Below are 20,758 nucleotides of genomic sequence, written 5' to 3'. Positions count from 1 at the left end.
TGTGTGGAGTCAGGAGATGTGTAGAGTGGGGACATGTGTGCAGTGGGGACATGTGTGGAGTTAAGTGTGTGGAGTGAGGAGATGTGTGGAGTGAGGAATGTGAGGAGATGTGTGAAGTGAGGAGATGTGTGGAGTGAGATGTGTGGAGTGAGATGTGTGGAGTGGGGAGATGTGTGAAGTGAGGAGATCTGAGGAGACGTGTGGAGTGAGGAGATGTGAGGAGACGTGTGGAGTGAGGAGATGTGTGGAGTAGGGAGATGTGTGGAGTGAGGAGATGAGTGGAGTGTGGAGATGTGAGGAGATGTGTGGAGTCAGATGTGTGGAGTGGGGAGATGTGTGGAGTGAGGAGATGTGTGGAGTGTGGAGATGCGTGGAGTGAGGAGATGCATGGAGTGAGATGGGTGGAGTGGGGAGATGTGTGGAGTGGGGAGGTGTGTAGAGTGAGGAGGTGTGTGGAGTGAGGTGGTGTGTGGAGTGGGGAGATGCGCGGAGTGGGGAGATGCGCGGAGAGGGGAGATGCGCGGAGAGGGGAGATGCGCGGAGAGGGGAGATGCGCGGAGAGGGGAGATGCGCGGAGAGGGGGGATGCGCGGAGAGGGGAGATGCGCGGGGTGGGGAGATGGGTGGAGTGGGGAGATGCGTGGAGTGTGGAGATGCGTGGAGTGCGGAGATGCGTGGAGTGCGGAGATGCGTGGAGGGAGGAGATGCGTGGAGCGAGGAGATGCGTGGAGCGAGGAGATGCGTGGAGTGAGGAGATGGGCGGAGTGGGGAGACATGTGGAGTGGGGAGACGTGTGGAGTGAGGAGATGTGTGGAATGATGATTTCTGTGGATGAAGAGATTCGTGGGGTGAGGAGTTGAGGGCTGGGAAACCACACCTGGGGTGGTTCTCCGGTTGTCGAATATTTAGCAAACCCATTCCTCCTCTTCATCTTTAAAACCACAAGGCTGGCCAGTTCTTCTCTGAGGCCTCTCCCTGTTCTAGCCGCTGTGATTTAGTAACAGCCCCGTGGCTGCCCCAGGGCTGCCATATCAGCCGGTTTTGCAGGGCTGAGCGTGCAAGGTGCCTGAGAGTGTGACCAGCTCTCGGCAGGAGCAGGACTCTGCAGTATAGGTTTCTTGTGTCCAGAAAAGCATCTTGTGTCCACTATGACAAAGGTGTTCCTGCTGCAAGCGCTTCTTGCGTGCTTGAGACAACTTGACTGAAGGGTTGCCAGCAGGGGTGGGCACCAGCCGCACGACAGACCAAATGACCTCTGAGGCCCCTTCCTTAAGGCCAGGAACTCTGGACTAAGGTGTGCTGCCCTCTATTTCCAGCAACCTGGCGATAGCAGTGGTTTCACACACAGCCCAAGCCCTGCTGTTCCCGGGGCACCAGCTTACCAGGGCCATCTTCCCAGACAGCAGCAGCTCCGTCTCACTGCGCAGAGCTCTGAAGTTATTCACCATTTCCAGGACAAAGCTGCAGTTCAGCCCCTAGGAGAAACCAAGGCAAACATGCATGGGGAGGGCCAAGGGCTGCAGACGCTGAGGAGAAGCCAAGACTGAAAAGGCCAGAATAGCTACCTCTGTGGTTCTGGGCTTGCCATACACCCGGTCCATCGACTTGGAGCTGGCATTGACGGCGTGGGCCAGTTCCTGCTCCATGTCCCGATGAGACTGAGCTATTTCTCGGATACTAGAGAGGAAGAGAAGCACGGGCAGATGTCAGGCCAAATGGAAGGGCAGCCTTTCACAATACTCATCTGAACACAGCCCAGCTACCACCCGGAGGGCTGATGCGGAGGGCAGGCCCAGCAGGACCACAGGGATCGTGGCTCAGCCCAGCAACCGTTCAGTCACAAGCTTGGGCACAGGACGACCAACAGCAAATGGGAGGGCTTACAGGAGTCATCTGATATCAAAATTCAAGATTTTCCAGGGAGAGAAATGTACAAAATGAGGCTTCCAAGCTATAAAACGGTCAGTGGGCAAGCAGCAGTGTGCACATGCCCACTGCAGAGACTGCTACAATAAGGCACAATCCCCAGATGCCCACAGCCTTGCTGGAACCTGTAGCTGGCCGGTCTGTCCCTGGGGACAAAAGGACCCTCATCTGAAGAGGACAATCCTCGTGTAGTGATGGGCTCTGAGCCAGACCCCAGGCAGCAGCCTTTATGGGGAAGACGGTGAAAGCACAAGTCACACCAGGTCTCAGGGAGGCGGAGACGTGGCTCAGGCAGGTGAGATGGAAGGACAGAGATTATAGGAGCAGTGCAAGCAGAGACAGCGGGACCAACCTGTCCTGACCCTGTGGAAATAGGCCACTGCCAGCAGCTTCCTGCAGTGCTGTGCAAGTGCACCTTCCAGGCAGGCCACAGGGGCCACCATGGGCTTTGAGGGGACAGGGTAATGGCCTTCCAGGGGAGGCCACCAGAAGCCTACTGCATAGCAAGGAATTAGCTGAACTGAAGTCCTCCAGCCCCATCACTGATCTGGGTGGGGCGGGAGAGAGATGAGGACAGGGGCCGCAGTGGCACCAACTCCTGGGGCAGAGAATGCGGCGCCAGGAAGGACTGCAGCCGGTATGGAAGTGCAGAGCGAGGAACGTTGGCAATGACTGGGACAGCGACCACCTGCTCAACAAGAGCTGGAGGCTGGCACAGATGATCCATCTGCACGCCAGGGCTGGGCAGGCTGCCTGGAAGGGCACACAGCACGCCGGGCACAGAACCGACGGGTGCACCCATCCACAGCCAGGAGAAGAGGGAGCCCGGAGGAAACAAGAAAGGGACACCAGGGCACCAGCCAGCGTGCAGCCACGGGGAGAATGCAGGCAGGAAGGCCCTGTACCGGTGAAGAACCACAGGTGCCAGCTGGAGGGGCTCACAAGCGGCACCCGCACAGGGCAGGCGAGGAGCAGGGACAGCAGACACTGCTGACCACCGGCCACGAGGGACAGACACAGTGGCTCCAGGGGCATTTCTAGAAGGCAGGTGAGAGGAAATGCCCCTAGCAGTTGTCTTTTTTTTTTTTTTAAGTAAACTTGAAAACAAAGAGCAAGCCTGTTCTCAGGGTAAAATGAGGGCAAAGTGAAGGAGGCTGTCAGCGGCTGCCCTTGGGAGTCAGGGCAGGGTTTTTTTGGTTTTTTTTGAGACGGAGTCTCGCTCTGTCACCCAAGTTGGAGTGCAGTGGCACGATCTCGGCTCACTGCAACCTCCGCGTCTCGGGTTCAACCAATTCTGTTGCTTGAGCCTCCCGAGTAGCTGGGACTACAGGTGCCCGCCACCACGCCTGGCTAATTTTTTTGTATTTTTAGTAGACACAGGGTTTCACCATGTTAGCCAGAACGGTCTCGATCTCCTGACCTCGTGATCCGCCCACCTCGGCCTCCCAAAGTGCTGGGATTACAGGCGTGAGCCACCACGCCAGGCTGAGCCAGGGCAGGTTTTAAATGAGTGGCCCTGAAAATCACAGTGGGTTTTAAGATCCAGCCAAGTAAACTCCAGGTGAGTTCTGAAAGACCGTTGGGGAAATGAGCCAGAGCTGAGGGCACACGGAAACAGGCTTGGCCCTCATGGGTAATGCAGACCCCGCAAAAATCAGGAGCAGCAGCTCTACGCCCCAGGGGCCCTGGAGGAGCGCAGTCCTGGGGACCCCGGGGGGGCTCATGGGCAACGCAGAGGGGCAGGAGCCCACCTGTGAATGAGGACCCCCGCCGCCTGCCCAAACTGGTCCATCTGGGTGGCCTCCTCCTCGGACAGCATCTCCGGGTGCAGGGCACAGGATGGAGGGCGGGGCAGCTCACACTTCTGCTTGTCTTCCCAGGACTTCAGGGTGCTCTCAAATGCCTATGGACCCGAGAGCCCGATTACACCTGCTGCCCTGAAGCATGCGTCTAACCGCCACAGACACTATGGGGACACCAATGAGATCACAACTAGGAAAGGGACAAATGGGATTTTTTTTTCTTAAACATTAGGGGAAGGAGATGGTCCTAGAAATTACTGCCCTATTAGTTTAATCGTTGTGTCTTAAAAAAAAAAATCCTAGAACAAAACACAAAAAGCTCCAGCTCTTAACAGTGCACACAAGCGCCTGCAGGTGAGCCCTGGACCCCACCCAGGTACCGCGGGTGGCCGCTCTTACCCTGTCTCTGGTCAGTGTCTGTGCCCGGTTCTTGTGGACAATCCGAATGTACCCTGGCGGCTGGACCCAGGCCTCTCCGTCCACCTGCACAGGCACGCCCTCATCCCCAAGGATGGAGATCTTCACTGTGCGACACTGAGCAGACATCATAGCCATTACTCGTGCTGAGCCAAAACCCCCAGGGGTTTTAAAGTGCTGTCGGCACCACCACGACCTTCCTGTTCCACACACGCGTCCCTGCCTTGCAGGACACCCCACCTCCGCCTCTGGGATGGCACTCCGCCTGCAGCTAGCCTTCTGCTGTTGTGTCACCGAGCCAAGGGTCTGTTCTCCCACTGTCCCGCCCCATTCTGCCCCGTCCCCTCACTGAGCAGTCAGTGCAGGAGACCTTGGTGCTGAGACAACAGGTGTCAGAACCCAGGGGCAGGGGTGTCGTAGCTCCCAGCAGCCACTGGGCCCCTGCCACGTGAAAACATCCCCAGAAAAGAGCAGATGGCATCGTGGATGACGATGAGCCATCCAACATCATCCTATTCCTCTTTTTCAACAACAAACATTGCCAAAGAGTGAAAATTGTGAACTTCAAGCAGCCTACAGCTAAGGGTAGACAGAGTGCTGGAAGAGACCAGACAGTCGCAGGCTGGGGTTCAGCCAGTGGGTGGCATCAGCACCCTCCCCCGCCCCAGTGCCTATGCCTGGGCACAGAGTCCTGCCCCATCAGCCCATCACTGCTGTCAGAAATAAGCCATGGGGGCACTCCCAGCCCTTCACCACTCGGCCTCAGAACCGTGATCAAGGGCCCCATGGAAATCCCCCCACACCCCACACCAGAGCCATGGGCTCCGTCCCCACCTCCAGCTGCAGCTTTGAAAGCCGCAGACACAGGCAGAGTTCACCCTGGGTGTGCTCTATCTCATTCCACCTCAGAGGGGACAGGCAAGGCTGGGGCTCAAGCGGGATACACATTTTGAAAGAGTTATCTTGGCCGGGTGCAGTGGCTCACGCCTGTAATCCCAACACTTTGGGAGGCCGAGATAGGTGGATCATTTGAGGTCAGGAGTTCGAGACCAGCCTGGCCAACATGGTGAAACCCCGCTTCTACTAAAAATACAAAAATTAGCTGGGAATGGTGGTGGGTGCCTATAGTCCCAGCTACTCCTACTCGGGAGGCTGAGGCAGGAGAATCACTTGAACCAGGGAGATGCAGGTTGCAGTGAGCCAAGAATGCACCACTGCACTCCAGCCAGGGCAACACAGTGAGACTCTGTCTCAAAAAAAAAAAAAAGAAAGAAAAGAGTTATCTTGAGAATTTAACTGTCAAGCATAGCACGAGGAAAGGGCTCTGGCCCAGGAAGTGGGGCCACGAGCTGTCCAGAACAGGACATGAGGCAGCCACGTGGCCCTGGAAAGCACCCACCCTCCCAGTCTCCAAGCGCTGCCCGAGAATTTAGCACACTCCCGGCCAGGCACCCCACGACCATGGCCACTACCTGGGCGATCCGATGATGCTGCAGCCTGATGACTCGAGAGACGGCCATCTGCATGCTGCCGAACACGGCGACCACCTCCAGAATCTTGTCATCGAATGATGGAGCTGTGAAAGTCTGCAAGGGATACGTTAGAGTTGACCACCACTCCACACATCCCCGCACAGACCACCCCTACCCTCGCTCCCTCCCTCTCGGGGTCAGCCCCTCCCAGCTGGCAGGAAGTTACCAGGTAACCGCACTCCTGAGGGGCCTCATGTTGCAGGCCCTGAAACCAGCTGCCTGGGTCCAAATCCCAGCTCTAACCCTGGCAAAATTACTGAATCTCTCTCTCCCCCCCATTTCCTCATATGTAAAATGGGGAAACTAATGGCACGCTCCTCCAGGGCCATCAGTAGGGCCGAGTGAGTTAACACTGCAGAGTGCCAGGACTGGGGACAGCACACACCACGTGTGCAGGAAGCGCTGAATATTTCTATTCGCTAGTACGTACAAAGGAAGGTTTAAACCAGCTTTAAACCTATAAACACCTTCCCACAGTTCTTAATACAAATTCCAAACTTCTTCTCCGGCTCACACGGCCCAATGTGACCCAAGCCCTGCAGACCTCTCCTCTCTCTCCACACTCCTGCTGCCCGCTGCAGTCAGGGCACCTCTCCCACATCCTCCATGTGCCTGCCCTGTCTTGACTCTGAGCCTTCATCTATGCAATTCTCTCTGCCTGGAAGAGCCTCCCCTTCTCCTCTGCCCACCTAACTTGGCCAACTCCAAGTCATCCTTCAGATCTTGGCCTCCCAGACACCTTCCCTGACCCTCCTTCCACATCACACCCTCTGACCACATCTGCTGACCACAGACCCTCACTGACCACCTTCACTGACACATCTGCTCTGCTCGGCCCTCTAGACGATGAGCTGGGTGGGGGACCCTGTCTATCTTGTTCTCCATGGCAGCCCCACTGCTGGCACAAGGGAAGGGCTGGATCCACCGCAGCCATAGCAGAACACCTCCCTGCTCTCGGACAGCTCTTCCCCACTCAGCTCAGGCCCACCCGCCCACACCCCATACATACATCATCTTCCTTGGTTCCCCCCCAGAAGTTGGTTCCTCCGGCATAGCTGGGAATGTTAAGGACAGCAATTCCCTGAAGACTGGGGAGTGGGATGGGTCGCCCGTCACACTGAGCAGCAAAGACACAGAACAAAAGAAAAGAGAAAGGCATGAGTCAGCTCCTCCTTCTCTACCAGCTTCCCACCGCCAGGGGCTCGGGAGCACAGCGGTGGCCAGGGCATCTCCAGGCAAGTCCCTGTGCATGGAGGAAATGGTCAACAGGAGAAGCGACAGGCCTGGCAGTCTGCTGATGGATGGAGGCCGGCCTGCAGGTGACAAGGACCCTCCCACTCACCTCCAGCAAGACCTTTTGTTCCAGGTTCTTGTAGGTTCTGTGCAGCAACTCTTTGGTTCCAAGAACTCCATACCACATCATGTTCTTGGTTCGGCTCCTAGAACCAGAAGCAAAGACTTGCCATGGGTCTGGGCTTTCTTCGTACAGTTAACCAGAGTCATTTCTGTGAAAGCTGGGAATGGCATCTGACCCACAAATCAGCTACATTTAGCAATTATTTACAGCAGTAACAACTGAAGGACACATTTTTATTTTTGCAGATATGCATAAAGAGATATGTTTACCAATGGGAAATTTTGCTAAATAGTAACATTTTGCCAAGGAAGTAACCATACCCTGAAAGGTAAATAAATAAAGTCAAAACATTATAGAACTCTATAAAAAAAACTTCACATCCTGATTTTTTTTCTGCCTAAAAAATTATGCTCACCATAGAAAAATTAGAAACTATAGAAAAGCACCAAAGAGAAGGCACTCCTCATAATCCTCCATGCATAATCCAGCACCTGTATGCACCCTCCACGTGTGCTAATGACAAATGCCCAGTGCTGCTGTGGATTTCCTCAGTCTTCTTTGCATATTTATTTCCAGTTGCAGTAACTTGTTTATGGTTTCACCACCTACTTGGTCCACTTTACCCTACGCCAGCAACACTTCCCTCTGTCGCCACACGCTCTCTGCAGACGTGGCCATCCTCAGCCGGCACTGCTCTACCACAGCTTATCAAACCAATCCCCTTGACTACACTCCTTCGCCCCATGCCCAAGCTCTGTAAACGACACACTAGGAGCCCCTTCGTACCTACTTCAACCAACATTTCCAGTGACTTCTGTAGAAATTTCCAATGACATTTGTGGAAGTGGAATTTTTCTCAGGAGAACTTTTCAAAGCTCTCAATACAAACTAAAGAGAGGTTTGACCAGGGTTCCAAGGCTCTAGAAATGTATTATGCATGCCCCTGTTCCTCAACTACTTATTTCACCCTGCTAAAGTATGTGTATTTTAATACTTTTCCCAGTGATTTTTGGACTAATAGGGATTTTTAAATGATCTGATGTCACCATCCTGTGCTGTACAGGGATATGTCCCTGGGGCCTCTGAGCCATTTTCTCCTGCACGTAACAGCCTCAGGGTTCAAAAGTTCTTTGAGTTCTGATGCTTTTGTTTTCCTAGAAATTTCCAACTACATATAATGTGAGCAATGACTAAAGTTGGCCCCTCAGGTGTCACCATGGCTCCCCTCAAGGTGGCAGTGACACCATGAGAAGGATGAGGCCACATGGGACCACGTGGCTTGGTTCATTCAAGCCAATCCTGACTCAGCGGATGAAGAATCCAGCAGGGGTCTCCCAGCTTCTGGGTCAAGGGCTATTCTCTGCACAAACACCGTCAAACCCACACCCATTTCTCCCTCGCCCTAGTTCTAATCATGTCAAAGCTGAACGGTCTCTCCGGTTATTACTGTGGGGTGGGGTGGGAGACATTTCTCCCTCACTTCTTGTGTTTCACAGACAAGAGGGAATTCTACTTCAGCCCAAGAAAAAAAGCTTGAGAAGAGGGACCCTTCTCATTTTTCTCCATCCTCTCTTCAGATCAAGACCGAGTATCCAGTAATTTTAGGGGAAAAAAACTGAGCATCCCCAATGATGTCCCTTGGGGCTCACACGCCACCATCTTCCTGCAGAGGTCGGACTCAAGGGCCTCGTGGGCAGGCTCGGGTGTGATGGGGGAGGGCTAGCTGGGGTGCCGATGAACACACAGACCCTCCAACAAACAATGCTGGGCACTTACGCTATAGGTGCAATAACTTCTTGGCACACCTGCCGCTTTTCTGTAGTATCACGGACTCAGGCCTCTCATTAAGAGACGCAGCCATTCCAATGACCACCATCACTGGTTTTCTGATGTTGAATTTCCCTTGACCTGGCCAGCCCGAGAGGTGCTTCCCTTCCATCTCTGAAAGCACCCGTGCTTCTGACAAGGAAATCTGGGCGCTACTTCTGCCCCCACCCTTAGCATTCTGCACGTTCTTTAACCTGCTGAATCCAGAAATCTGCTACTGTCTGGAAGGAGAAGCCACGCCCCTGAGCCTGTTACCTACCTGCACTTCTCTGGGTGTTCATCGCGCTTGTTATTAAAGTCCAGGGATATCTTTGCATCCAGGCCGATGCCAAAATAGTTGTTCATGACACATTTCTCTGTGTAATACTCTCTGCAAAGGTGAGTTTTAAATCAATTACAACAGCCCTGCTTCCAGCGTGGACATGTTTTCAGTTCAATCCCACATGGCCCGGCAGTTCTGCGCCTGCTGGTCACACGGCAGCTCTGGGCTGAACCTCCAGTGGAGCTGCCGGACTGTTCCCCACAGCAGCTGCCCATCTTACACTCCACCAGCAGCACCAAACCTGAAGATATGTTTACGGCACAGAAACTCACACATTTCAATTCTGGATCTCAAAACATTTCTCAAACATCCCTAGTTACAATCAAAGCTGTCGCCAAACTACAAAGGAAAATGACTTGAAAACATCCATGCCAGCCCCACAGCAACAAGGCTTCCCTTTCCCCACGTGCGACAGACAAGAAGAGACTCATCTCATTCAAGTTTCTTGTCCCCACCCAGCGGGAAGTCCTGCCCCTGCAGCTCCCCCAGCTGCTGGGAAAGCTCAGCCTGGCCTTCACCCTCCCCAGCCCCAGGGTCACACTGGGGCTCCCCCCCAGGGCAGGTGGATGAAGGGAAGAAACCCTGTTCCTCCACCCAGAGGCTACAGCCAGGAGAAGAGGATGTTCTGGAAGTTTCCAAAGAAACTCAATGGGTGGATGGGCCTGGGAACATTGCTCAGGCCAGAATTCTGACACACTTTCGCTTACTGAGCCAGTGCCGCCGGATCTGAGAGCAACCAGCACGTGTCAGTGTATTTATGATCCATCTAATTCAAGTGCCCGACAGCTGAGCCAGAGCAAAGCTCTGGGACAAAACTGTTTACCAGGCGGAAGACCACGTGCCTAGCCAGCATGTATAGGTCCTGGGAAAAGAGAGAGATCCAACGGAGAGAAACAGGGCAAAGAGATGAGGGAAGGCAGCAGACAGACTGGGCTCAGGGGCCTGGAGCAGGAAGGGCAGCAGTGGCCGGGGCAGTGGGAGATGATGGGGTGCCGGGGCCTGCTCAGGCCCAGCTGCAATGGGGCCTACATAATACGGCCCAGGCACACACCACGGCAGGAAGGCAGCAAACCACAGCTTTGTCTCCCCAGGTGAAGAGAAGAGATAAGACCACCCAGCTTAGCAACAGAGGTGGAAGTTCCACAGTCTCAGATGAAGTAGACAAAGGAGATACCCAGTTCAGGGGCCCCTAGGGACGGTGCTCACTGTTGGACTGCAGCTCTGGCCTCCCCAAGGAAAACAGCCTCAGGAGGGCTGAGAACTGGAGCCCCAGGCAGCCCCAGGGGAGGAGTAAACCAGGCCAGGAACAGGGACACTTTAGTGTTGCACCAGGCCAGCACCTGGAATCTAGGGGTCCACTTTCCCAAACCCAGAGCCTCTGTGAACCACACATTTCTTCCTGTCACTGCCCCTGACCACTCCAGAAAAATGGCTGGCCATGTTTAACCAACTGCCATCAGCTGCCCAGAACCTGCAATCAGCCAGCAGAAAGATGAGTCTAGAAATCTAAACAGGTTTTCAAAACACCACTTGTCTCCACAATGGTCTCCAATACCTAGGAAGACTCCATTAAACTGTTATACACATGTCTTCACTGCCTTACAGGCCAGCAGAGGAAGAAGGCCTTGTCCCCAGTGGAGTAGCAGTGTCAGCACGCAGGCACACAAGCAGCCCTTACAAGCCTCAGCACAGGCCGGTGTCTCCCTAGGGTGCTCGAAGACACGAAGGGGGCACACAGAGGACCCTCCAGCCCAGAGTCTATTGTTCTGTGTCACCAACAAGGAGAGCAGGTTTTAGAGGAAAGCAGGGGGAGGGATGGCAAGAGGAAGATGGCAGGCTGTAAGCAGAAGTCAGTGAGGTCCAGCCAAGGTCATGGGAGAGTGAACACGAAGAGCAGCACAAGGGCAGCTCCCGGCAGGAGCAGCTGAGCCTGTGAAAAGCCTCGGAAGGGCACGGAGGCTCAGGGGACATCGAGCAAGCACTGTGGGACCTTGGGAAGGAGGTGGGAGGCGTGCGCTTTGCCTCTGCAGATGTGCAGTAGTGGTTTCCAGGTCCACTCCTTAAGTGGAATCTCCACGACTTCTCAGCCTTCCTTATCAGCTACCACCGATTTCTCTAGTTAACCCTGAGATCTGCTTTCTATGCACTAGCAGCCATGTAACAATACGCCCACTTGGTTTATCCCTCATACTCACAGGGTTTCTGGTTCAGAGTTAAAGGGATCAGCATTAATTAACAGGCGACTGATGACTGAGCCACCGGGTAAGGAACCAGACATTCCAGCCCGGACATCTGTAAAGGAGATATAAGAAAGAGGTGTGCTGGTCAGGAGCTACAGACTTAAGAGAAGCCCGTGTGTCTGAAGCTGGTGGACCGGTATTCTGCAGCATATTATCATAATTAAATGTTTCTAAAATTATGTATAACCATGTCCAAATTTCGCCAATAGCCTTAGGTCAAAAATCACTCGAACAAAAAAACCACACTGGGTGGCAGAAACCAACACCTACAAAACACATTAAAAAACGGCTTCTAAGGCTGGGTGTGGTGGTGTGTGCCTGTAGTCCCAGCTATTTGGGAGGCTGAGTGGGGAAGATCACTTGAGTCCAGGAGGTCAAGATGCAGTGTGCCATGACCACACCACTGCACTCCAGCCTGGGCAATAGAGAGAGCGCCTCTTTTTTTTTTTTTTTTTTTTTTTAAAAAAAAAGGCTTATAGAGTCAGTTTTCATGTTCTCATCAAATGTAAGCCACTCCACCAAAATGATCTCTGAGAGTTGAGGCTTAAGGCTTTATAAGGTTGCCTTCATAAGAAATGAACATCAAGGAATGCTCCAGGCAGCCAGGACCTCACCCTCCCTGCACCTCCTGCAATCACGCTAGAAGCATGGGACGGTCCCTCGGGTTCCCTCATCAGGCCGGCCACCTCCCTTTTCCACTCAGAAATCTAATTCCTTTATTCCTCAAAATCTGACTCAAGCATCACCTTCTCAATGACGTCTTCCTGGGCTCCTTGGGTGGTTATCTGGGTACTAATTGGCTTTTGTTTTTTTTTTAAAAAAAGCAGCACTTTTCACACAGTTGTGTAAATTTTTAAATTCCACCTATCTTTCTCAGGGACCTGTAAACTTTCCAAGGGCAGCAACTCCATCTCTTTCAGTTTGACAGACCCAGCGCCCAGCACAGCGACAGGCCCAGCATTGTGCTAGAGCCCCCACCAGTCCCTCCTGCTGGCCGCCACTCACTTGGGTACAGGATCTTGGTGTTGAGTGCAGGCAGGCCGTCCCGGCTTCCCGGCTGGGGTGGAAGGGAAGCAGAACTGCCCAGGGACAGACTTCCTTTGCTGATCAGCTTTTCACATGGAGATTTCAACACTGTAACAACAGAACAGAAAACCTTACAGCTGTCTGGAATAGAGACTGTGAAATACCTGAGGGGTCCTTAGTGACATGAGCAGGTGAACAGCTGTCTGAAATACAGGCTGTGAAATACTGGGGAGTCCTTAGCAACAAGAGCAGGTGGGAGGGCTGAGGAGGGAGGGCTGCAAACCACAGGCAGTTGCGTGAAGTGTGTGGGACAAAGAAGGGGGCGGAGGACCGAGTGGGTGCACATGATGCTCAGGGGGTTGGGCTCATGGAGAGGGTAACAGGCCACAGGTGGCAGTGCTGGAGGGAGGGGTGAGCCCGGTCAGTTTGGGCTGTGGGAGGCAGAGCGCACACACAGCAGAGCTCTGAGTGGTGGCCATGCAGTGGCCGTGGGTCAGTTCTGAGCACAGGCCTCCCAGCAGCCAGAACAGGCTTGGGGTACCCTCCACCAGGGCCTACGCTGTGGACTGTTCCAGAAGGGGCAAGGACAAAGTCGGCCCCCCCTCACCTACCCACCTTCCCTCTGCCAGACACAGCCCCTTCCGAGCAGTTGTGGGGTCCAGGGTGGTTCTGAGGAAGCAGTGAGGGCAGAACGCAAGTGCTCCTCAGGGAGGCAGTCCTCGCCCTGAAGGAGGGGGTCTTGTGGGTTCTACTGGTGTCCACCAAGGCAGACCACACACACCTCAAGGGCACGCACAGGAGATGTACAGAAACAGGCCTTGGGCGGTGAATTTTTATGCAACCAAGTGGCCAAAGCAACTATGAGAAAGTGCCCTAAAACCTCCCCTGGCAATCCCACTACGTCTCACCAAAACCAAGCACACCGAGGTACGCAGAGGGAGGTGGAGCCATGGGTACCTTTGCGCTGGCTCCTCCCCTTGGGGACCCCGAAGCTCTCGCTGTGGGACAGTGGTGGGCACACTCTGTGGTCCATCTTCTCCTCTGACTCAGAGAGGCCCAGGACGAAGCCCTCCTGCTCCTGGGTCTGGGCATTCTGCTCATCGACAGCTGTACAAGGAGAGTGTGTGCGGCTGAGCACGCAGGTGCAAAGCCAAGGGCACTGTCAGGCTAGGTGGAGGTCCCCTCCTCACCCCACGGCCTGATCTTCCTCAAACATCCTCTGGCTAAAGGCTTGGACTCTGAACCCCCACCCCCACCCATCTTCCCCCTGGTCCTGGCACTGGGGCAGGGCATCCCTGCTAACAGGCTGGGAGGACTGGAACCCTCGCAGGGGAAGGCAAGGGGTGCAGAGGAGCCTGGCGAAGGCTGGAGGGCTGCAGGCAGAAGGAGCGGCCACATGGACACGCAGGTGTGCGGGTGTGAGACCATGACCGCAGGTCTCACAGGAGTGAGACGCTTATAGCGAAGTCAATGAGGGCTAGGAAAGAGGTCAACGGGAGGCAGCATGAAGGGGTCTGAGGGTGTGAGAGGAGGGGTGGAGGGAGGGCAAGCGAACTGGCTGGGGGCCTGGCGCCTGCACACAGGTGGAGAGGGCCACGGTGGAGGTTTTCTCAACGAGCACCCTTCCGTCATCACTGTGTTCAGGGGACGCTGGGCATGCCCAGTGCTGGGGAAAACCCCCTCCTCCTCAAAAGACAGTCACCTTTTTCTGTGTGTTCTATGATCTGACGAATCGCTTTCTTCAGGCTGTTGGCTCTCAGCATGAGCTGTTCTCGAGGCCGGAATATCTGCGGCCGGGCCGGGCAGGCTGATGCCACCAAGCGGTCCCCGGTGGAGCCACAGACGCTGCCCGACCCATCTCCATCTTCAGCCTCCTCAGCAATGGTCGGGGGTGGGTTGGGCAGAGAGGACGAGGCCTGGGACTCATCGTCCAAGGTCTTGAGAAGCGAATCCAGCTTCTCTTTCAGGACAGAGCACTGAACAAGGAAAGGAAATGGCACACAGAGCTGAGGCAGGAGAACAGGGTCTGGAGGCAGGGAACCTCAGGCCATTTCACCCACACTTCCTAGAACTCAATCAAAAGGAAAATCCTAACTCTCCACGCCTCAGTAACAAAAGGACCAGAGGCTACTCCCTTTGCAAATCCCCACCTTTTCTGCCCAGGCAGGTGGAAAATAGGAGAAACTGGCTGTCTGCAACCAACCAAACTGACTCCGGGCTGAGTCTTAGTCTGCACAGAAGTGCAACTTTATAATTTCTGTAGCCTCTGATTGGTTGCAAAAAGCAATCAGATGTTTGCACAGGAGTGTGACCTTTGTAACCACTTCAGCCTCTGGTTAGCTGCTTTCTGCCACCAATCAGACTGACTGCAGACTACCACTTCATTTACATGAGGTGAGCATGAAGTGGCCAATGGGAAACTTCTAAGAGGTATTTGGACCCAAGAAGATTCTGTATCTGGGCCCTTGAGCCGATGCTCGGGCAGTTCCCACACTGCAGTGTACTTTCATTTTCAATAAATCCCTGCTTTCATTCTTCGTTGCTTCATTCTTTTCTTCCTTTACTGTGCGTATTGTCTAATTCTTTGTTCAACGCCAAGAACCTGGACAACCTGCAGTCACGGCCCTCTACTGGTGTCAGAGGAAGCTTCTCGCTGCCTCAATGCCCCTCCCACCCAGGGCACGGGAACAGACCTTCTTGGCCATGACCTCTGACTCCTCCGAGCTCTCGGTCGTCTTCTCATAGGCCTTCCCCACCCGGGCCACGAAGTCCTTCACCGTCTCACAGAGCACTCTGTGGGGAGAGAAACAGAAAGACCCTTCTAGAGAGGCAGCTCCAGGCTGGGGAGTCAGGGCACCATGCCTTCCCCAGGGCCACCAGGCACTCACTTGGCCGAGGAGATGACCACCGAGTGCTGGTCCGAGGTAAGGATTTTAGAAAGGTGGGCTGCAACCGAGTCTTCATAGAAGAGAATCTGCTGTACCTGCAATCACCCCAAATGGCCAGGACTGTTGGTCTCTGTGACAGCAAGCTCTGTGACAGTCCCAGTGACTCTGTCACCTACTTCCTTGCCAGCACAGGCTGGGAAAGATGAGTCTCTCCTAACAGACACTGTCTGACCCAGCCAAGCCTCGACTCACTTCAAACGTTAATCTGAGACTCACCTAGTGCTAGGTGAAAGATTTTAAAAGCTTCGTCAAGCTGCAGACAAACTACAAATGAATCTCCTTCAGTCTGTGATCCCAGCACAGCCTGCGCTAGGGGCTGTTCTGACCCCTACTCATCCTGACAGCAGTGTGCTCATGGGTCAGCTCCAGGTTTGGGTCCGTTGGCAGCAGAGGCTGTTTCTACCTGGCTGTGAGCGCCATCTGAACACACTCTTCCCCCTACCATCTGCTCTGCCTGTCAGAAGAGCAGCCCTATCCCTGTGGGATCCCTGCTGTCTTTAGGACCCAGCCCCAGGGTCAGCAAACTTCACTACTGGCCAGACAGCGAATATTCTGGGCTTCCCACACACATTCTTCCTCTCAAAATTTAAAAAAAAAAAAAAAAAGGAAAAATTAAAAATGTACAAACCATTACTGGCTTGCAAGGCCGTGGGCCCAGGCACATCTGGCCTACAGGCCTTGTTTGCAGACCATTGTCCTAGCCTCTGACAAAAGCTCACCTCTTTGTACTACCCCACCCAGCACTGCACCAGCACAAAATATAAACTAAAGACGACAAAGTCTATTCTCTGAGGGAACCTGTAGGGGCGTAAAACACAACAGTAACAATCACCAAATGAAAAGAACTACCAGCTGGACTAGAGGAGGCTGAGCGAAGGGCAGCTGCGGACGCCACAGAGAGGTGTAACAGGGCAGGAGCTGGGGGCTGGGGGAGAGCCACGGCACAGCTGGCTAGAGCGTTCCAGGCCTGTGGGCACCGTGGCAGGGGAGGGAACAGGCGCACACCGTTTGGGGCTCACTGAGCAGTTGAGGAGATGCATGGACAGGGTGGGAAGGCCATTAGGAGGACCACCCCCACCCCCGGCCCGGCAGGGCCTTTGACAACCGCAGGAAGCCCCTAGAGGGTCACAAAGCCCAAAAGGCCCCTGCCAAGGGAAGTGAGAATCCCCTCAGCCATGGGTTCACCCTGCGCCTCCGCAGGCCTGACTATGACACCCCATCACCAAAGGGGAGGCGTCTCTGCAAGGGAGGTGATGCAAAGCGCTGAGAGGACAGTTCAGATCACAACAGCATGCGAGCAGGATGTGAACAGGCCAGCAATACCTCGGAATCCTCGCTGAAGTCTTCGGTGACGGTGGAGGAGGAGGCCTGTCGGGGGAGCTTGGCCTCGTATGCCATGACGCTCCACCTGCACATACAAGGTCAGCTGCACAGGCGGCAAGACGTGCAGGCCCCCAAGGGTGAACCCTGTGCCCTCCGCTCACAGTTTCTGACTTCATTTTTAGGCCCTTGGTCTTGACTCTGTCCCATAACTTGGCTGAGAACAAATGTCTGCACTCCACAACTAACGGCAGTACAGCTCCATGAAAGAGAAGAACGTGTCCCATAAATGGCTGCCTTGAGATAAGACGCTGCTTCTGGGAGAAATGGATTTACCCTCCTCAAGAGAGCTGCAAATGGCTCAGCCAGTTGGCCCAGTGAGATGAGCATTTCACAGGCCCCAAGGCACACAGAGGAGGCCTGAAAAGGTGGGGGCACTGCAACACCACACCTGTGCTCAGAACTCCAGGCTTCTGGGAGCAACTAGGAAGGCTAGGAGGCATCTCATCAGCGCCCCATGTGCCACAGGTCAGCGAGTGCCAAGTGTGTCACTTGGAACAACAGTACCTCACTCAGGGAAGGTATCACAGTGGCTTTAGGCACTAGAGGATAATTTCCCAAAACTTCTTCTGGGAACAGACTATGGCAAGACGAAACCGTTCAAATAAGCACAAGGAGCACTTTTCCGACGGGTATGAGATTCGGGCTGAAGCAGCCAAAGACGGCACAGCCGTCTTCTCCACGGCCCTGACACGCTCAGGCTTGACCTCCTGGGGAGACCAGATCATTCTAGGGCATGGCTGGTTCTTAACCTGTTTTGTTTTTATCCTTGTCATAATCTGACCAAATATCAAAGACCATCAGAATATATGCTCAGGTCAAATCTTTACAAATAATTTCAGAGGGCCCATGTTTTCCACAGACCCCAGGTTAAGAACACCCGGTCGAGAGGACCCGTCTCTCAAAGTCTCCTCATACGGCACTGCAGCATATCCCCACTCACCTGTCCAGCATCTTGGTGCTGGCTCTCTCCAACTTCTCCAAGATCTGGGGGAGCTGGGTGTCATCATCGCAGGCTGAGCCCCAGCCCAGCACTCGGGCCAAGTCGTTCCCCGTGCCGAGCGGCAGCACTCCCAGCTGACACTAAGGAAACACGGGGGAAGATGTGCAGGCAAACACCTAGGGGCAGGGACCACCTCCCAGCCCGCGGCCCTCTTTGTCACCCATCATGAGGGTTACATCAGCAATGTGGGGATGTGACCTAAAACCATGCAGCTTGCACATTATAGGCAGAGCCCACTGGAGGGGACAGACATTTTCCTTGGCAATGAGACAGAAACATGACTGCCCTTGAGATAAGATGCTGCTTCTGGGAGAAATGGATGAGCCACAGGTCCATCTCTCAGCTATCGTCACATTTTGATGGTCAGCCCCTCACACCCTCTCTGATCTGTCTCCCAAATCCCCCGGCTTCCCATTTTCACCACTATGACCACAGCCCCAAGGAATCACTCTCTCTGACGTCTTGCCACCCATCCCTCCATCCACTACAGCGTCTCACTCACTAATGCCAAATTCTTCTTCCAAAAACATCACGAGTGTCACTTCTCTCCTCTAAATCCTATCAAAAAAAGGCGCCAGGACCCTTCTCAGTCTGGACGCCACCCTGAAGCCTTGCCAGAGCTCAGCCTCTGCCCACCTGCCTGCTGTTCATGAAGAGACCTCATCCATTGCTCAGGCCTCACCCTCTACCTGGATTCCCATCCCAGAGCTCCAATGAGATCCCACTACACCCTTCATTGCTTAGGAGGCCTCTTGAAACGCCCACTGCCCAGAGTTCACCAGCCTCTGACTCTGACAATGCAGTGACCAGGGCCATGCATTGTGCATGACAATGCAGTGACCACAATGCATTGCAGGGCCACACTGTGGTGCAGTGTGTGGGGAGGCGTTACTGTCCTTGAGGCAGGAATCCTGCCATGCTCCAGCCTACAGCACCGTACAGCCCTCTGCTCACCAGGTGCAAGTGACCATGCTTGAGGCCCTGCTGCCTGTGCAGACAGCAAACACCAGGGGAGGTCCTGCCTCACCAAGGGGACATCTGGCAGTGAGGAGGCGGGAGCAAGCAGGCCAGGACACCAGAGCCAACATACTAGATGGAGAGAACCCAGCGCTGAAGAGTGCCCAGAGGGGCTGAGGACTCCGCAAGGGCTTCCTGGAGCCTTAAAGGAAAAGGAGAGCAGCGCACAGCAGGCATAGACGGTGCTCCAGGCAGGGAGGCACCACACTGGGAGGGCAAGGCAGAGCTCAGTGAAGAGGAGGACAGTGAGGAAACAGAAGGCAGACAGGCAGAGGAACAAGCAGGAGGTAAAGCTGGGACTCTGGCAAACTCTTAAAGGTCTGGACTTTTCCCAGAAGCATCGTGCTTGGGGGATGCACAGGCAGAAGTGCCCCGGGAAAGGTTGCCTGGGTGAGCTGCAGATGGACAGAGGCCAGGGTACTGTGGATGGCAGGATTGAGGCCACAATTAGTGAGAAACAGGCAGGAGGAAGAGATGGAGGAACCAAGAACAACTGTCCAATTTCCTGGCTCAGACATCTAGATGGATGTTTTCAGACTCGAAGGAAAGGAATGCAGGGCACGGGCTGAACATGGTGTAGTGTTGGAAACTCGCAGCACTAGGAGACATCCAGACAGGCCCAAGGCCCAAGGCATCCAGAGATGCCCCCAGGACAGAGATGACAGCAGAAGCCCTGCAAGTCGCTGAGCGTTCCAAAAGTGAAGGAGGAGAGGCTCCAGCAAGGCTCTGCGGACACAGCCTTAAGGTAAGGGTAAGGACGGAGAGGCCACCATGGAGCAGTAGCAGCCAGGAAGACCAGGAAGACAAGAAACCCCAAGGCAGTAGGGGCCCAGCGAGGGCACGGCCGCCGCAACCGGCGCCAAAGAGAAGCAGGGGAGAGAAATGTGTGCTGACCTTGGCTGAACGTATGAAAACCAGCCACAAGGTTCCACTGTCTTTCTAACTAGTGACAGTGAACTTGCAAATAATACACAAAATCAAAAATTAGAGTAGTCTATGCTAATCCACCACCAGGCGGCACCACTTCTCCTCCTGAGCCACTGGCCTCCTGGCCCAGGCTGTCAAAGTCCACCCACCTGGGAATACTACCAAGTGAGCAGGGCTGGGTAGGGACTGCAGAATCACTGAAAAATACATCCACGTCACACGGAAGACTGAATTTTTTAAACATGGGGCCATAATAAACATAAGAAAATACAGACGCAAATCTTCCTAATCTTGGGGTGTAGACAGCTGCAAATATGACAGACGTTGACAAAAATCATGAAAGAAAAGACCACCCCCCAAAAAGGATGTTGAACGGACAAATGACAAACTGGGAAAAAAATATCTGCAGTGATAGATAAGAAGTTAATGTAACAATAATCCCCACACATCCATTTTTGAAGGAAAAAAAGGTGACTATTCAAAGAGAAAATGAGGCAAAAAAACATGAACAGGTTGATTTATTTAAAACTTCATAACCAACTGAGGAGGCGTTCAACTTCACCAGGAATTAAGTAAAGATCAGACATTTTTTGGCCTACTTAGCTGGACAAAAACTAAAGAGATGAACAGCTTGGATGGTGCATGGGAAAGGACAGCTTTAAGAGGCATCAGGCATGGAAGCTGGCACAGCCCTGAGGAAAGGCAGTTTGTCCCCACATTTCAATACTTAAGTTTGGGTGTGCCCAGAGAGGAGACCACTGGGAAGTGATCTCCGTGCTCACACACAGAGGTGAGCTGGCCCAGGGCTCCTGGGTGTGCCCAGTGGAAAACGACACAAGGATGCCTACTTACAGACACAGGCAGAAGGTGTGTGCAACATCTTAGTGATTTTTAAACAGCAGTAACAGGCCAAGCACAGTGGCTCACGCCTGTAATCCCAGCACTTTGGGAGGCCGAAGTGGGCAGATCACGAGGTCAAGAGATTGAGACCATCCTGGCCAACATGGAGAAACCCTGTCTCTACTAAAAATACAA

The 20,758-nt window shown here is 53.9% G+C and overlaps 1 protein-coding gene across 1 annotated transcript in view; it reads right to left on the bottom strand.

Moving 5' to 3' along the window:
• Positions 1 to 20,758, bottom strand: part of DGKD (diacylglycerol kinase, delta 130kDa) — an 88,750-nt gene that overhangs the window by 14,840 nt on the left and 53,152 nt on the right. The window contains exons 10-25 of the mRNA XM_011980255.1: positions 17,720 to 17,859; positions 16,720 to 16,804; positions 15,337 to 15,431; positions 15,142 to 15,241; positions 14,151 to 14,424; positions 13,406 to 13,555; positions 12,428 to 12,556; positions 11,378 to 11,474; positions 9,120 to 9,230; positions 7,019 to 7,115; positions 6,686 to 6,793; positions 5,617 to 5,730; positions 4,127 to 4,261; positions 3,677 to 3,828; positions 1,565 to 1,676; positions 1,382 to 1,474 (exon numbers count right to left, since the gene is read on the bottom strand). Coding sequence (XP_011835645.1) covers positions 1,382 to 1,474; positions 1,565 to 1,676; positions 3,677 to 3,828; positions 4,127 to 4,261; positions 5,617 to 5,730; positions 6,686 to 6,793; positions 7,019 to 7,115; positions 9,120 to 9,230; positions 11,378 to 11,474; positions 12,428 to 12,556; positions 13,406 to 13,555; positions 14,151 to 14,424; positions 15,142 to 15,241; positions 15,337 to 15,431; positions 16,720 to 16,804; positions 17,720 to 17,859 — 1,992 coding nt within the window. The remainder of the gene's footprint in view (positions 1 to 1,381; positions 1,475 to 1,564; positions 1,677 to 3,676; positions 3,829 to 4,126; positions 4,262 to 5,616; positions 5,731 to 6,685; positions 6,794 to 7,018; positions 7,116 to 9,119; positions 9,231 to 11,377; positions 11,475 to 12,427; positions 12,557 to 13,405; positions 13,556 to 14,150; positions 14,425 to 15,141; positions 15,242 to 15,336; positions 15,432 to 16,719; positions 16,805 to 17,719; positions 17,860 to 20,758) is intronic.

Source organism: Mandrillus leucophaeus, unplaced genomic scaffold (genome assembly GCF_000951045.1).
Source record: "Mandrillus leucophaeus isolate KB7577 unplaced genomic scaffold, Mleu.le_1.0 Scaffold21, whole genome shotgun sequence".
In the NCBI taxonomy this organism is placed as follows: domain Eukaryota; kingdom Metazoa; phylum Chordata; class Mammalia; order Primates; family Cercopithecidae; genus Mandrillus; species Mandrillus leucophaeus.
Note: the sequence above shows the minus strand (reverse complement) of the source record. Positions and strands in the feature narration are given on the sequence as shown.